This window comes from Phalacrocorax carbo, chromosome 8 (genome assembly GCF_963921805.1).
Source record: "Phalacrocorax carbo chromosome 8, bPhaCar2.1, whole genome shotgun sequence".
NCBI classification, from domain to species: domain Eukaryota; kingdom Metazoa; phylum Chordata; class Aves; order Suliformes; family Phalacrocoracidae; genus Phalacrocorax; species Phalacrocorax carbo.
The window spans coordinates 35,317,293-35,335,982 of NC_087520.1; the positions used below are offsets into that span (position 1 = coordinate 35,317,293).

Here is an 18,690-nt window from a genome sequence, read left to right on the forward strand (position 1 = left end):
TTATTCAAACATGGAGATTTCTTCAGCTGACCCAAGTCTGAAAATAAAATTCTTAATACATATGCTAAGGTAAAAACTGCACTTTTAAAAATTATTTATGTTAAAAAACTGAAGCCTAAAATAATGAAATAAACTAAGTCACATCTCATTGTGCTTTCCACTCTTAATGAGCTTCTTTGTAAAAGGCACATGGTTAGATATGCCAAAGAAAGTGAGACTCTCAAGTAATGCTCTTTTTTAAATTTGGCATTTAAACAACAGTTCTACGCACAATGCTGAACTAATGCAGACAGCTTATTTTCTAAAAGCAGTAAACCAAAGACTATGTAGTATTGTCCCATGATTCTTTTAGCTGAGTTCTACACAAAATAAACTTAAAATAAACACGTTCTCCCTCCCACCCTGGTGGGTGCTTAGAGGATAGCTTCCTGTGCATCAGACATCTATTGTTCGTTTTACAGGTGTTTCCTCTCTCATCTCCACCCAAAGAATGCTTTAAAGAAGCAAATTACAATTTCTCGTCATCGCATGAGGCTACATACAAGCATAATTGAACCCTGTAAAAAAATTATGGCACATAGTTTATAAAGAAAAGCCTCAATCCTCACACCCTTCCAAACTGTAACAAATCAAAGTGAGAACGAATGAAGGAGAGAAGTCTCAGAAGTATTTTGTCATGTGTATGGCTTATTACTGTGCCTTTGAAGATAGAAACTTACTACTTTCAGAACCTGAGGTTCATGATTCAGCACAAGTAACATTCCTTATATCAGCACTGTCATTTGGGAGAATGTATAATAAGTTTTATGCTGACAACTCTCCAAATGTTATGATAAGCCTGAAGAATATCAGGGCTTTAATTACCAGCAGGTCTAACTGGTTATGTCTAGACTAGGGGACAGCAGGAGATCTCCAGACTCCCGAGTCCCAAATGTGCCTCAGGCCGCTCCCCAAATCTCATCAGGGCAGGACTTGGCTGTGCACAACCCTGAAACCCCCTGGAAAGGAAGGGGTGGGAGGTGCAGCATCCTCCAAAGCATTCCTCATCTAGACACTCAGGAGCCAAGAACTCCTCCCGAGTTATGGCACACTCCCATAGGGCTCCTGAGAAACAGTTTCTTTCTTGGCCTCATTTTCCGTACCTTGCTGCCAACTCTGAGCATCCTACCATGAACTATGGCAGGTGAAGACAAAATCCCACTTAACCACATCCTTTTATTCTAGTTCTTCTTGTATTTATTAATATGTAACACATTTTCCTTGGAAACACTTAAGTAGAAATTTGACCAATCCTACTATTCCACACATACCACCTACGAACTTGGATTCTATGAGGATACATTTTGCTCATAGAGTTAGCTGCACCATTAGAGAAACACATTGGAAATTAATTTCCAAACTCTTTAAAATATCTAGTTTCTCTTCAGGATGTTTAAGTAGCCCTTTTTTTGCTAACCCTATTCATAGTCACTTACCAGTCCAGCTTGGCCAAATAACAATTGTACAGCAGTTTTGCAGGCTCCTCGCCAAGTGGAAGGGCAAACCTGATTTAGTACTTCAGTAACAGGAGAGTCATCCCGTGGTGTAAGTCCATTATGGCATCCAGCTTCCTTAATCAACTGCAGCATTGTGTGCTGAAAAAAGATCATAAAAACTTTGTCATACGAAACACACGACTCAAATGTTAACACCAATGCTTCTGTATGCGTTTATCATTGTTCTACACGTTTTTCAAACAACTATAAGTTCTGTTACCTCTGAACAATCTTGTATAACAAGAGCTCACTGCGGAGCAGAAATACAGAAGACCGCCTCTGCTATTGGTGACACAATACTCCTCCAAAATAATAAACAGTATTTTTGCTTATGTTCTTGCAAAACGGTTTAATCAAAACTACAAAAAACACTGCAAAGACAACAGAAAAGCAGCATTTGAGCTGTGGATTGTTTCAACCCTTTCAGGAGCAAGGAACTGGGCTTATCAAAAAAAAAAAAGGTGAAAATGCTGATTAAAATTTCCCAATTTACTTCTGAATGGACATCTTTTCCACTACTTTATACTGAAAATACAATTAACTTCTCCAAAATTTAAAATTATTTTTTAAAAATTGATTGAGGTTTGTAAGACAACATTGAAAGGAGCTTTGTTACAGAATACTTTTTCAAGTACCTTCCTTAGCACTAGGCTGGGCCAGACTTGTTTTGGCACCTAAGATGATAAAAGCTCTGACATGCATCACCTGGTTGGGGCACCGGTAAGGGCTCACTGTCCTCTGTACTTCTTGAGACCTAACCCAAGTGTTTTCAAAAAGGTCATAGAGCTTCATTATCTTCTAGACTTCTATGCTCTCTCAGATTGGACTGAATTTGCCTAGGTGGTTAATATGTTATCAGAAGCAGGTGTGGACCTACAATGTTATCAACACCATGTTTCCACAGGAAGCCAGGCTAAAAATACACACTTTTTATTTAAAAGTTTGGCACTGAACTTCTGCTGCAGTTGTTGTCTAAATTTTAAGGAGTTCTACTCTTTTTTTTCCTTTTCCTTTTTTTAATTTTGTTTTTTCCTTCTGCCCCTTCACTCCTGTGGTTAGATTCAGGGTTATTACCGTTTTCAGCTTCAGGTTTTCTGCTGCAGACTCATTAAAGGATATTCCTTTCAGAAAATGCGATCCTATCTGAACAGGTACAGTGGGCAGTTCACACTGAATTGGCTGAGGTGGAGTTTGTCTCCTTCCTGTTTGCTGGGCTTCAGCTTCACTGCAACATCCCTGAAATATAAAACAGATCAATTAGATGAAGTTAAGACACTAGAAAACCCCAGTATGAGGCCATTTTTTTTTTCCAATAGTTGTTTTCAAGGTGAGGAGGGATGAAAGAGAGAACAGGTTTAGAAGATCCTACCTGAAGACTTGCTTCTATAGCCTTTGGGTTCAAGTGGAAGCCGGCCTTCATTGCATACTCACAATGGCCTAAACTCTCCAAAGCCACTTTGTAAGCCTGACATTAAACAAAAAGTTGAGATAGCACAGGCATATCAGGAAGTAAGCAAGCATGCAGTCATTGTGCCTGGATACCTGTCTAAGAATTGTTACATGGATTTACTCTACTCAGTTCTACAGCACACACATTTATCATACAAAATTCCAATAGTGTAATACTCAAATACATCATGGCTGCCTGTGGTACGTATTTCTGCAGTATTATACTCCTTCCCTATTTCACTCCTTGGCCCACTGACTACTACATGCACATGAAAGCAGATGACTAGAAAGAACTCACCTGCAAAGCACTGTCAATTTTCATGTTTAGCTCTTTGAGCTGATGTTCAGGGATTGCCACACTCTGCGAGCAGAAAAGTTGCTGAACTTCAATTCCTGCCAAACAACCATCACAGCCTCTTTCTCGCAGTCGAGATGTGGCCTGTAATGTAAAATAAAAATCCAGAGTAAAGAGACTCAACATTAAACCAGGTCAACCTTAATTACATTTTTAAAGAGAGCAAAAAAAACCACACAGAGTTTAAAACATTATAAAGGAGATGAGGAAGAACACCTGGTAGAATGGATGCAGAGGAGATTATTATAACTTATTAAACCTCTATTGCTACTTTGAAAGTACAAATCTCACATAATTTGTGTGGCATATAGGTGTTGGCTAGCAACTTAATTCAACATTGTTTGCTGTTACTATTTCAGCTCCCTCTCAGGACTAAGGATCCTGTTACACAGGCCACATGATGACTGTGGTTACCAGAGGAGGGACTTTAACTTCAACATAAAGGGTATTACTTGCCACGGAAACAGAAGATAGATTTAATCATGTGTATGAACTCTCCTATGTACATAAGATATATTTTATAAAATCAAGGGTGATTACTGTGGTGCAATTTGAGATGAGCCACGCAAGAGTAAGATCAAGGTAGTGCAGCAAGAAAATAGCTTTACATCATATGATTTTGAAAAAAAAAAAAAAAAAGGAATATGAGAAGCCAAATGTCTAGTGTTAACTGTAAAATATTACACTACTGAGCAGGGTAAAATAAATAGAAACCTACTCTCAGCTGCATTTAAGGCCTCAGATACAGCTTATTTTTCAGTCTAGGAAGTAGTCTTGCTTTAAAGCAGGACATCCAAATTGGAGATTTTTGGTACTACAGCCAATGGACAGACACATTGCTCACTTCATCAACACATACAAAATTACAGCATTTTCCAAGTGAAAAATCTTAAAAGTAGTTTTGAGCTACTGACAAAGTATCATCATAAACTTCATTCTGAAACAGCAGTGTACTCTCCTGCCAAAGAGGCTGATTTTATACGGAAGTAATGGATTGCCTTCCACTCCACAAAGTGAAAGTTCGGAAAGATTTCAGTATTTCATATCTTGTTTCTGTCAAAACGACTTGTATGTTAGTCTATCTACAATTATGAGAGAGAAAAAGAGAGAGATATTTTATTTATCTTCAGAACACAGATTTTTCTTATGCTATCCTAAACCTCCCCACAAATACTTCAGACTAGTTACCTTAGTCAATCATAACAATTGAGGTTTATTCTATTGTTACTCTGAAATTAAGGAGAATCTGTGGTTTTGTCTTCTCCTCCCTATGTATGTTTAATAAAGGACTTGATTAGTGTAATACTTGTACTAAACTTTATTCTGAAATACAGGGTTTATAAACACAAACAGCTGAAGTGGACTGTTAAGGAGGTAAATAAGGAAGTTAAGGTCCCAGATTCTCCAAGCCCAAGTTTAATTTTAACCACATTTTAAACAAACTTGATAGCACTTGCAGGGCATTTCTAGAAATTCCTTAGTTTAAGCAACTAAGTATATTACACAAAATTAACTATTTCTATGCAAAAGGAATAAAGCTATACCAGGATCAGAGCTGCTGTTATTAGGTGTATTATCTGTAATACACCTAAACCACTCCCAAATCCTTATTTTATGCTGTGAAATAAATTTATGCTGCAGTAAAAATTACAAGTAATTCCTCTGCATTCATAGTTCTAAGGGAACTTATTTGCTTCCATAGACCTTGCAGATGTTGGTTGATAAATGGAAACCTTGACAAGATTTCCAGTCACGATGATTAACCAGCCTGTGTGGGCTGCCAAATTAGACTTCAAAAGCACGTGCTCCAAGTTACTTGAATTTAAGGAAATCATGAACTCAGTGTCTGAATCCATTTTAATCTATCAGTCTGCAGATTTCAATAGTGCAAAGGAAAGCAGAAAAGCTCATAAAATAGTTTTCTTTGTAAAGTACTTTTTACGGCAGGAGAAGTGAAGATTCCACAGATGGCAAGCGTTTGTGAAAATACAAGTCCAGAGAGTGATAAATTTAAGTAATATAATTAAGATTCCAACAATTGATGAATCAAGCAACATCAAGCTTAACAGCATGAAGGCAAAAGTGTTAAAAGTTACTATAAAGATTTTTAAGTATAAAATAGAATCCATGCTCAAAATTTAAGAGAAATTGACATTGTCTAAATTATTTTCCGTCAAGATTTTGCTCTGGTTTTGCAGACTTGCATGTGGTTTTGGTTTTTTTTCCAAATTCCCTCTGTCTGCCAAGCCACATTTGAACATTGTTAATTCATTACTAATAACAAAAAGCTGTTTCCACTGTTTGTGCACTCTTTATGTATAATCATATCACAAATAAAACTTTACACAGGGCAAAGATAGTATAATCAGTATACAGGTAAAACAAACGTTAGCATCTGAAACTACCTGCACCACGTTCCCCCCTTCAAATATATATGCAATTATAATAATCCAAATATACAATTAGGGATTTTCCTCCTTTATTAGGGCATCCAGCCTGAATTTAGGTTTCACTAAATAAAACTGCTGTTTCACTAAATACAATGTCACTACAGCAAGATGACCTCTGTACCTCTGCTGCTCCTCTCCATGATCTTATTGCATCTTCTAGCTCATTTGTGGGGCTTAAATTTGAGGCTCCAGCCCCAATAACATTCTTTCTCTCGTGAGCTACAGCTTCGGCAAAGCAAGAGTGTGCCACTGGCTGCACCTTCTGCAAAGCTTGTGACAGGAACTGAAAGTGGACCTGCATCACCGTCAAGAAACATCGTCCAAGCACCTGCGGGAGAAGAAACAAACCAGTTTCAAGCAAATGGAAGAGTTCACAGAAGTTTTCCGTCTTCGTTTTTGTCAGTGTTTGGTGCAAGGTAATAAGTTAAACTCAGCTCTTTTTTCATTGTAGTAATGCACTCAGTGAGTGAGCATTGATCTCTATGAATTAAGGGGAGATCACACTGATCCCATGTCATTTTACTTCTGCACTCAAGTTATGGTTATTTGCAGAATGAAAAGTTTGTTAAGTTACTTAGCAATATCAAGCACATGAAACAATACAAAAATGGGAGTAGCATATCTATCATCACAAGGACAAAGTCAACAGCAGAATACATTTGCACACAGACCTAGCTGAATTCCTGCTAAAAAAATCCAAACCAACAAAAAAATCTGAATAATTTTAAAACATTATCATAAAAAACCAGAAAAGTTTAATCCAGCAGTTTATCTTCCAAGCAGAGCAATAACCAGTAATAAGCATGAAAAACATTTTGCCACGTAATAAAGTGGCAACACAGTGCCGTTTTTAGAATATAATAGTGACTGCAGAATGCATGTACAAAGTTGCAGCCCTGTTGCTTGCATTGTCTGACAGGAACTGCTAACACTGGCACAAATCTTCTCTTCAGAATATTTCACTGAAATGGGTCTTGTAATACTCACTCGGACAGCCCGAGGAAAGGCAGGGAAGCAAAGGGCTGCCAGTCCCTCCCCATACTCACTAAGCTGAGGGCAGCACCAGCATCGTACTGGGGAAGGGGTGCCCACCCCTGCCAGCCGGAGCTGGGCTCCGCATCCCTCACCTCTGTCCCTTGCGTGTTTCGATCCCCCATTTATCTCCCCCTCTCATACCCATGCTAATGAGAATTATGACTGAAGACAGGCATGTGCCTCAGATGCTACAAGCAAAACAAAACAGATCACACAAACTGAGTATTTAGGTGCAGGCACCACCACATGTGGAAGAACAGACAGGAGTGCAACCACCCAGAAGGACAACCTGGAGGAGCAAAAAGCACAAGCAGGAGTGTTCCATCTACCTTCAGGGCCACGCTCTCCTAAGCGGACGAAAGCTTACAACAAAGCATAATAAGAATACAGCAGAGAAGCAAGTATTTTCCAAATTACAGCAGAAGATATTTAAAAGCTATTTGAAGTGTTTTGTTTCTTCTACTATTTGTCACACAAAGTGGTTTAAAATGTATATTTGACTTTGATTTATTAAAAAAGACTCAACTTGAATTCCATTTTAGGAATAATTCATAAAATACACAGATAATGTACAAAGCCATCGTGCCTTGGAGCAAATAAATCATCTGGCTTATTTTCAGCTACATTCTTCTGGAATAAAAATATTCAGACACAATGATCTTACTGGCAAGACTCTATAGTCACACGAACAGTTATATGCATTAACTATCTACTTCAGAAGAACCAGTGGTGGCAATGCTTTTTTCCATTGCATCCGGACTCCTTTTGACATTCCATTCTGGTTCAATCACTTCCCTTCTTTGTACAAGGCATAAAATTAAACATTTTTGGTACTTTGACTAACCTCTGAAAATGGACTTTCCCTTATTAAAAAGGCAATCAACAAATGATAACGTTAAAGAAACTCCAACTTTCCTGGCTACAAGATTAGAAAGATTTATAAGAAAACTGTAGGAAAAGACAACTGGAGGTTTGAGTATTTCTGTGTACAAAAAATGCAGTTCTCAGGGGAAGAAGAAACTAGGACTCATTAGGAATTTCTAGCCGATTAAATGTCAAAGAATATTTAAGGTACAGAGGTTGAAGTTTCCCCTGCCTGGGAATAATCCTCAAAATAAACAAATGATTTAGTCTTGAAGTGGCAGCACACAACATTCCTAGTATAACTTACAATGTTAAACAGTAAAGATGAATAAGAACATCTGCTTTACTGAATTTCTATTTTGTTTGAAAAATAATCTATTTCCTCAGAAATGGGTAAGGATGGTTTTAACTGCTTAAGTAAAATCCAAGTGGTGGAGGATTTTTGCACTGTTAAGCACTCACTGCAGATGCGAAACTCACTTTGCTTTAAAGTTCACTTCTTGAGGATTTTCTTCCAAAGAGCTGAATCTGTCTGAACTGGGGCAAAGAAGTACGACTGACACCAGTTTATGATATACAGCCAGGGCTGGCCAGCAGTTACCAAAGTGTGTAAAGCAATATACTAAATCTCTGTTGTGACATCTGCAGACCAATATTAGAATATTGGGGTGGGGGTGGGGCGTGGGGAGTTAGAGACCTCTTTCAAGTTTATTTTCCCCACTTTTCCATGCAGAAGTGTTTGACTGTCCTGCTTTAGACCATAATAAGAATAAAGTAAAACCTAGAGACTATGTAGTAATCAAAGATGAACTGGAATCATCACAGGTGTCAAATAGTACGCTTTTCTTAGTAGAGGTGGTATTTTCTTAAATCATTTCTTAGAATCATTTATATTGCATACACAATGAGGTCTTCAGCTTGCAAACTTTTCGTCCCAAGAAATACAGCTTTTGCACCTTGACCTTCCTAACATGTTACCAGATTGGACGGCTATCTCAGCAGCTGAATAACCTTACCTAAAAGGAAACTGTCTTCCTGTTTAGGCAGTTGGAAGCAATGGGACTTTTTGGGAGGTCCAACTTCAGACTTTCTTGTCTCTGAAACAGGTGATGAGTTTAATCAAACTCTGTCCCATATTATCCTCCTAATGGGGGCACACAATCAACTTTGGAATATTTTGCTAGACAAAGTGCACACATAAAATTGCCACATTTCATTGCTATGGTGATGCCATGCAAATTCCCTGGCAAGCAAATCCTATACAACAGGTTCCTTAAAACAGAACACCACCACTAATAAAGTCAGCAAATAATAGTCAGTGTCAGCCTTCCAAACTTGATACAAACACTGACTTGCAGTTCCAAGTACCTTCTTAATGTAGTAGGGTTTTTTGGTGTGTGTGGTTATTTTTGGTTTTTTTATTTCCCTAAACAAACAAAACCAAAACACTGCAACACGCTTATTCAGTGGTTTCCTACAACCCTCATTTCCCTTAAAAGAGTTCTTAATGGCTTTGGTAATGGTAAGCCCTGTGCACAACCTGTCTACACACTGAAGAGACCAGGCTAAAATAGCAATATAATGAAGTTAAGAATGAGGTATGACTCAAACTGGTGTAGCAGGTTATGAGATAACCCCCTTTCACAAATGTCACTGAAAGTGGGCAGAGTATTACTCATTTTTACTACATAGCAATGCCCTGCAGTTTGTAAGAGTGATCTCGTGACCAAAACAGTTCCAAGGGAAAACATGATCCTGCTCATTTTGGCGGGGGGGGGGAAGAGTTACCTACAAAATAAGCCAGATTCCAGCAGATGTTGCACTTCACATCTACAGTATTAGGAGACACAGGCAACCCAACACTCATTTCTGCTAACAGGCAACCTAAAAGGCCAGTAGTGATGACTGGATATTGACAACTACTAAAATGTTAACTGTAATTTAGCGAAAAAGCATTTAAGTCTTAAGCATTTTAAAAATAAAAAGCAGCAATTCAAATGTAATACAAAATATTTCTGAAGACAGTGCTAGCAGATCTGAGAGCAGACCATTAGATTATAGACCAAGACAAGAGTACAATGTCATTCCAGCAAGCCATAGCATTTTCTACTGATTTGAAACAGCTTTTTGCTACTAACAATTCCTCAACTGGGAAAAGTCTGAAGCCAATTCCTCCAACTCACAGGAGAGATAAGAATTTAAAAAAAAAAGTTTTACAAAGTTGGCTAAGGAAAGCCTACACTTTATATTTACTCAGACATTTTTGTCCTGCAAGCTTATTGTTAAAAAAAAAATCTTCAGTTATTTTATACACAGGAAAGCCAAAAGTTATCTCCATTTAATACAAAACAGAGCGTCCCAGTAAATACCTTGTGCCCATTCATGCTCCCCCTTTTTTTTTTTTTAAGGAAGGCAACATGTACATCTCTGTCATTACTACCACTTTTAAGACAATGCGCAAGCTCCATGTAACTAAAATAAGATTCATTCTTTGTATTTTGCAGTATTGAGGCTGCTGCAAAGCTTCACAAAAGATGAGGAAATATACAAACTTTTTTCCAGTCTATTTTTTCCCCCCACAGGATTTCCTTTAACGCTTTTATGAACAGAAGTACAGCTTTACTGCATTCTTCCAGCTTACACAACTTCAACAACAGACCTGGAAAACTTAGTGTAAAACACTTATTTCCCCTGATTTCCAAGCTGTTCCTCACCCATACAGGCACAAAACACCCAAGAATTCAAAGTTTTTTGAAAGGGTGAAAGGCAGAAAAAAAAATCAGCATTTGCAATTCTGAAATTAAGACGCCTTGGGAAACTCCATCTGTCACCAACACTTTGATCAAGAGAAGTCACCTTCTTACGCATCTTGGCAGACAGCTCTGAACTAGCAAGCTCTGTTCTGCTAAAAAAAAAAAAAAAAAAAAAAAAAATTACAAACCTCACCCACTGCTGCTATACAGTCCAGGCTGCAAAACCTTTTTTAGTCCCGATCTAAGTAGTGCATGTTTATCAAAACTTGAAATTTTCTTGATATTGCCTTCGCTGAAGGCTAGAGCCCACTACACTAGTTAAAAATGTGTGGCACCTCAGAAAAGCTATAGCACTCTCCTAAATTTCCGAAGCCAAACCTGCTCTGCTTCTATTTCTCATTCCTCCTCAATACAGCCTTTGTTGAGGCAGGCTTAGAAAAGTATGTTTTCCTTTGCTGGGCTCATGCACAGAAAAGGCCTCGCTCATGTCCTCCTCATGAATTTGGGGTTCTGTCCTCCCATCCCACCATGAATTACAAGTGAAGTAAGAGCCTCTGGCACGCCTCTTCATAGAATACTGCTGAGCTGCCACTCAGAGCTATAAGTTCTTTCAGTCATCTACTAGAGAAGCTGCAAAAGTAACTTCAGATATTACCATATTTCCCAAGGGAGAAATTGCACAGCCTCTCATACTCTTTTCCCTTCATTTCCCCTGGTCAGTGAACTCTGATGAAGTCAGGCAAGCCCTTTATATTTTTCTGCTTCAATTGAGCTTTTTAATCCTGCTGGCAGTTTTATGAAATGTTAACTCTTCTATAGATTGGGGGGGGGAATCCCCAAACCACACTTTTTTTGATTAAAAGTAACTCGTTTTCAAATCACAGAAAAGCAGAGTAGTAGAGGCTCTCAAAAAGTCATCCTACAGTCACAAGAAAGGACCAATTTCACCTGGGTCAGTTTTGCTAGATGCAGGTTTAACCTGTTCTGTAAGTTCTTTACGATGGAGGCTCCGTACCCTTTGTAGCAACCTACGTCAGTGCTTCACTAACATTTCAAAGTATTTCCACAACATCTAATATGAATCCTTCCTTCTGAAATTTAAGTTCATTACTTCTTGCTCCACCTTACGCAGATATGAAGAACAGAACATTGCCATGTCTTCTGGCAGCTTCTTACATACCTGAACAATTCTGATTTTCCTTCTTAGTCTTCTCTTCTGTAGAGCCTGTCTTTTCAATTTGTCCTCTGAGGTCTTATTTCCTGGATGTCTGATTACTCTTGCTACTCTCCTCGGGTGCCTCTCCAGTTGCTCACTATTTCTCTAAGCGCAAGAGTAGTGGTGCATGGGTGCACTGTTGTGTTTAAGGCCATAATAACCAAGTGAAGAGAGTTGAATGCTTATTTCATGGTTCTCAGAGGTTATAGGCATGTTAAATACATGACAACTGCCTCTTTGCACAATAGCAACAACACTGATTTATTATTTGCAACTGCACAACACTGACTCCTACTCAACATACGACTACCACAATCCCTAGAACTGTTCTTCAGAACTGCTGCCCAGTGGGCTCCACTTGGGAGGCTGAAAATTTCTATTTAAATACTGTGACATTCAGTTTCCCCCTCTGAATTCCATCCCAACTGGAAAACTCATTTGTTTAACTCAGGCTTATTTTTAACTCAGCACATCTTCCAGCATACTTTTATCAAGTTGCCTACAAACTTAAATATATTCTCTATACTGTCCTCTGCCAAGGTCCATTTTGACAGTGAGCAACTGATAACTGCTTCTGGGCACAATCGCCCAACTAGCTTGCCCATATACTTAAGTTATCGAAACCATGCTCCCTGGCTGACTTATAAAACAGCTATATGAGTCAGTGTCAAATCCTTCAATTTAGCTGGTTCTTAAGCAAAAGCAGAATGCAATACTTGTCTCATTACACAAAAGTACCCATAAATCTCATGTATTGACACTTTTTTAAAGCTACGTACAAGATGCAGTTTTAGTTAGGAAAAGGTATAAGACAAGTATGATGACACATGTTCAATTTCCACAAGATATGCCTAAAAAAACCCCAAGCAATCCAGCTGTTTTGCCTGCATTCTCTTTACATTTCTTCCTACCATAGAGCTGCCTGGTGAAGAGCACGCTGCAGGTGCACACGAAGCTCAGGAACAAGGGTTAGGTCTATACAGGTAAAGCAGGGACCAAAGCAAGTTTCTCTGTGTTTCCTTTAAGCTGGCAGGACATGCAGCCGACTTATGCAAACACCACTTTGCTTTTGCTCATGAACTCCACTCCTTGCTGAAAAAGCACTCTCCCCACACAGCATGTGGGGCAGGGTATGAATTAGCACCTAGAATTGCTTGACGAGGTTATAAAAGCAGTACACAGACGGTTGCCAACAATTTGCAAGACAGAGTTTCAAAGTCCACAAAAAACCCCTAGAAGGCAGGTAGTGCTTCGTATGTTTTTGCCTTTTTTTTTTTTTTTTTAATTAAGAAAAGTCTTTCAGCACAGATATTATCAAGGTCTTTAATTTCATAAACTTACACTAAGTTTTAAACTTTTTAAAAAAAGATTTTTCTTCCTACAGCCTTAGCTAAACATAGTGATATTATTAGATTATTTTCAAAAATACCAGTCTGCAGAAGACATTTATGAAAAATATATAGCCAATCCTACTTCATTATATATACTAAGCATACAATACCAAGGTCAGTCATATTTCTCACTACAATTATGTACTAAAAATAGCACTCACTTAACTACCTCATCCATAAATGTACAGTTACAAAAAGAAGATAACGCTTGATAAGCATGTGTGCATAACATTCATCCTTACAAAGTTACCTGAAATCTAAATCAAAAATAAGTTTTCCACTCAGGATGGAATTCTGTAGGAATAACTTTGCAAAGACTGCTGTAAAGAAATACGTCAAAACATGAGGAGCTACTTAAAACACCAGGGATTCATATGTGACTATTCACTTAACACTGCCTGTTATGTAATTAAGACATTTACTACAGGAGAAATATCCAGAAACACCCAGCCAGGCATGATGAGAGTTGGGGATCCTCTCAACTTCAAAACCTCTGAATTCTGACTGGTGGGCACTTGCTGCCAGCCTACTGAAATTATAGCAAAGTCAAAGTCATGACAGATGTTTACAGCACCAATCTCTCATGCAGAGTAATTTCCTTTTAAGTACAACAGCTCAAAAAGGACATGTGATACAACATGATTTTACACAAATCTCGATTCATTAGTCAACTAATGTGCAGTTTTACACACTGATGACAACACACCACTCCCAAGCATTCAGGTTTCCATCAAAATAGATAAAACTAAGGAAAGTATAGGTTAATTTAGAATATGATGGCTTAATATCTTTAGAAATATTAGCTAACATAGAATAGCAAATGGCTTAAAACTTTGAGTTGGTCTGGAGGGGCAGGGTGTTAGGTTTTTTTGTTTTGCATTACTATTATTTTTAAACTAAGCATGGTTTTCCTAAAGAATAAAGAGGTTGTTGGATTGCTGGTTCTAAGTTTAAACCATATAGAAGTTTACCATTTAGAATTATATAGGTAGTACAGTTCAATTATAACTCATTTTATTTCATGAAATCTTTAGAGTACAAGTTCTTATACAAAAATACCTACTAAATACCTAATTCAACACAGTTGGAAGTCAGGCACTGTAAATGACCTAATACTTTCAAGAAAACAGAAATGAAGGGTTTCTCTTTTTACCAGTACTGCCCACAAATACAAAGCAAGGCAGAGAGAACTTTTGGTGTAGAAGTGATTTCGAAGAGAAGTCCAGTCAAGAAGGAATGATACACATTTGCATGCAAAACAGTATCCCCCGAGGCAACTTACCTCAATGTCTTGTAGGCTGAACTCTTTTTGATCTTTAAAGTTTGCAGCTCCTGCGCTCAGTTCCATCAGCATTTTTGCTATTTCTGGTTTTATTGCTGCTGTGAGTCGACTCGCTGCTTCCATGACATGTTCCTGCACGTCTTTCAGTTGCATAGCTGCCTTAGAATAGTGCGAGTTCCTAAATACACTGCTGAAAAGGTCTGTAAGGAAAGTGCTTGTACGGCAAAACACATTGAGTGCATCCAGGTATTTGGAGATTCCCTGCTGGATGTCTGCGATCGGAGTAGTGTGGGACACAGGGTGGTTGCAGCTGCCCGCAGCAGCTGAGGAGACCAAAGGGGATGCTGGGGTTGTAGATGCCAGCGGTGCGCTCAGGGTCCTGCCTAGCTCAGGCATTTGATACTGCTGGTGTTGCTGCACTTTTTGCTTGGACCCGCCAAGCAAAAAGCGCCGCTTATAGTCCATTTTGCTTTCTTGTGCACTACAGCAATACATAAGTGAATGTTTGTTCAAAGATTTCTTGGATTAACAATCACTTGTCAAATTCCTTCCTCAAATATATAGCTATGTACAGTAACAGTGGAGGACTGTGTACATAGGTTTCACAAAAGGCATTTCAAAAACGCAAGCGTCTGTATAATCTGTATCAGCAGTGAGAAAGGCAGCAGATTTGCTGACTTTGTATTTTCAGTGTTCAGTGCAGCCCTGCTGCAATTATAAACTGTACTCAAAAAGCAAGCCGAAGTATCTCAGTAATGCTCTGTCTCTCGTTTAGATTCCACTCCGCACACAGAAAAGCAACACTGGAGCAGATAAGTTAACGCCTACTATTTCTTCATGAGCATATTATTGTCACTTGCTGTTAAGTCTACAAAAGTTATTTTTGTCAATGCAAATAATAGTTTTAGAAGCAGTACCTTAATACAATTTTCCCATTAGTAATATCAGGAAAAGTGGAGCAAACCACTGATCAACAGCGATTGTAAAAGCAGTGCAGAGGCTCCTTCCTTGAAAAAGCAAATCCTTATCTCAGCAGATCAAGTATCTTCAAATGCCTTGACAGATCCAGTCTGCCAAATTAGTTTACTTGTAGTGTCTCCTCTTAATACTGGAGAGGGAAAAAAAGATCTGGACTCTGTTTACACAAGACTTTGCAAGTATAAGCTATTAAAAATTAGAGTGTTTATTATTGCAAGCCTTCTTCCCCTTTCCTTGTTTGTGAGGTAGTTATTTCCGTTGTAACGTTAAGAAGTGGTGCTTCCAGACTGCATTTGCCCTCAATTGTAGACTCGGAACAAAAATGCACAAATGTATTTGTAAGGCCTCTAGGTCATTTCCTGTGAAGGGGAAAAAAAAAAAGTTTAAAATGTTATGGAACAATGAGAAGGTCTAAGACTTTAACTCCTGCAGTATCCTGGCATACTTCTCTAGGCATACGTTGTCAAAAATACACAAGATCAAAAGGAAGGGAGAGTTGCACTGACAGTTTAGAAGGCAGTTACAAGTTGGTGTCATCCTGTTATTAAACTCTACACTGCTGAATATTTTCTTATTAATTCTCCCATCCTAGACTTTCAAACATAGGACTATAGTTAATCCCCAGTGCAGCCCTTTTACAGTTAAGAACAGTGGAAGGCTATTAATGCAGAGCTCAGGGGGAGTTAATCACATTTTCTAACCTCAGCCTTTTAAAACTATTTAAGAATAACATAAATGAAGCCTTTTTTCACACACACCATAATTTATTGCAGAAATTTGAGACTCCCATTTGTTTTAATAATTTACTAAATCAACAGATACAGGTCCTTAATTTTTTTTCCAGTACAACAGCAGATAAATCTATCTATATCCTAACTGAGATTAGCTGAAAAATACAACATACACGTTCCATTTCAGATGACGGACAGCATCTATCATATGCAAAGTATTATATAATGCAGAATTGCCTAACAGACTGGCCTAAATAACACTCTTGCCAGACATGAAAGTAGGGAGGAAATATAGCTTCTAGTACCGCCTTGCTCCTACTAGCAAAGTCTGGTGCAGCTGGAGAGCCAAGAGCGCTTTCTTGAAGGCGTTGGTAGAAAGGGGAACAGGGCCCGAGCAGTAAGAAAGGGTCAGTCTGCAGGAGAAGACGTTCAAGGCCAGGCTGGAGGAACTGGAACTTTGGGAAAAGGGCATGAAGATTATTTATCCCTTAGCCTTAGCCAAACACAGCTCTTAACTGGCCAGGGCTTGGCATCTCATCATCATGTTTACAGGTTGGAGTCATGTATCCATACAATGGTCACAGTTACCCTAGGAGATCATTTACATATATTTATATGCACATTTTATACAAAAACATGCACACCCATGTATATTTATGCACACATGTGTGATGGGGGAGGTGTTAAGGTGTTATGCACTATGAATTTATAGCTTGTTAATTAATCCCAACTCAATCGTCTTCCTTACTTCCTTGCCAGGGCAAGAACTGCATTGGCCTAAAGACCTCCTCCCCCACCAGCTATGCTAGGATGGGAAAGCCCGTGCTAGTGTCCTGAACAGGTAACTTTCTACAGTGTTCCTCACTTGCAAAGAAAAACGTTCTATTTCTTGAGACTGCAAAAGGCACTGATTAACAGTGTCAGGACATTATCAGAAGGGAAGTATAATGTAGAGTAATAAAATTTGTTCAATCAGTTTATCTAGTCCTGGCTATTAGTCACCCTTCAGGCCACTCTCTCCCTCTCCTATGCATGCATGTAACTTGATTTGATCAAATAAGGACACTCTTCTCCCTGTTGCAGCAATTGCAACATACAAGGCTAATATACAGTAATTAATAATAGGTTTTTTTCCACTGAACACTTGAAAGAATAATCCAGATCTAACAGGAAGGAGCCCTTTAATTCAACAAGAAAATGTTCCTTTAGCTATTACAGCTGAGATATAAAACCTGTACTGTCAGGATGACTGGGGAATAAAGATTTTTATCTACGGTCCAAATTTCTTATATCCACCTATCTGAAGAAACAAGATAGCAATTCATTCACATAATGTGTTTTGACACATACATATGATACAAAAATCCCACAGATAAAGAAGTAGGCAAGACATAGCAGGACAAAACAACATATAGAGCCAGATAGTCTCACACCCACTAAAACAACAGACGCACAAGTTTTTCAGGAACTCATTGCTGCAGATGGTTCTGCTTCTGAGGTCTAGAGTAAATATTCTTTTGTATTCCCACTTTTTAAAACATGATAAAGAGATAAAACACAGCAGAAATTCTCATACACATTTCAGCATCCCTTATGAAAGTACTCTAAGCTGATTACTTTCTTTCCTAACTACTTTGTACTTCTCTCGATATTCATACTGAATGTATCAAAATGCAATAGACCTATTAAAAAAGGAATTTTGTAGGACGTCTTGATATATACATAGCTGAAAACATTTTTCTCCTTGCTTTACAAGCTATGGTGCCTTACAGTGGAAAGCACGATTAAACTGGTTTTCTTGACTGCATATAAATGTAAATGGAACAAAAGAGTTGGTTAAATTTATATGCATTATAAGTAAATTGGTGATTATTTTCCCTCAGTAGACATGAATTTCACATTGCAGAGGAACTTAAGAAGTGATCATGAAACATCTAAATGTTAATTAGCGCCAAAAGTAGAAAAAGCTAAGAAGGGGTTTTCAAGCTATACAGCACTGAATTAGACAAGCATTAGAGATGCACTACAATTTGGTGGTTCTGACTACACGCTGAGCTTTCAGGATCAAACTAAGACACTGAACTGATCATTTGAAATGGTCTGATACTTAGCCAATACATAAAACTGCTACATCCTAAAAGAACATAAATGCAATTAATAGAAAAAGTGGTGTTTTCATATTTTCTACAGCTATGAACAAACATCATATATCATTGTTTTACTTCTAGAAAATTTCATGGTCAAACCTGCAGGTATTTATTCAATTCTTCAATATTCCCTTGTAATAAAATCAACAGAAAAGCTTAAAAGAGGACAGCTTATATCTTCGACATCTAAACACATTTATTTAGAGAGAGGAAAGCTACAGTGCTCAACACTAGGCGTGTGCATAACACTACATGTCTTATACTTTCTGTAATGAGATCTCCAACATGCTATGTACAAAATAAACATTCTTCCTTTTGAATCTTTTCCTGAAAAAGTGAAGCAGAGAATGTTCCCACGCTCTCCCCTCCCTTCCCCAATGCTACGGTTCCCCTACTGCTCTTGGTACACGGACTGGAAGTGGGGGCTCCATATTGTAACTATATGAACTTTATGTCAATCTAACCCTTGGCATATTTCATTCTAGTGATACAGGAACAGCATAT

The 18,690-nt window shown here is 38.2% G+C and overlaps 1 protein-coding gene across 2 annotated transcripts in view; it reads right to left on the minus strand.

Moving 5' to 3' along the window:
* Window positions 1–18,690, minus strand: part of GARRE1 (granule associated Rac and RHOG effector 1) — a 60,673-nt gene that overhangs the window by 15,065 nt on the left and 26,918 nt on the right. For both annotated transcript variants that reach the window (XM_064459558.1, XM_064459559.1), the window contains exons 2-7: window positions 14,331–15,667; window positions 5,911–6,117; window positions 3,283–3,423; window positions 2,905–3,000; window positions 2,610–2,771; window positions 1,476–1,634 (exon numbers count right to left, since the gene is read on the minus strand). In XM_064459558.1, the coding sequence (XP_064315628.1) occupies window positions 1,476–1,634; window positions 2,610–2,771; window positions 2,905–3,000; window positions 3,283–3,423; window positions 5,911–6,117; window positions 14,331–14,825 (1,260 nt within the window). In that variant the 5' untranslated portion in view covers window positions 14,826–15,667. The remainder of the gene's footprint in view (window positions 1–1,475; window positions 1,635–2,609; window positions 2,772–2,904; window positions 3,001–3,282; window positions 3,424–5,910; window positions 6,118–14,330; window positions 15,668–18,690) is intronic.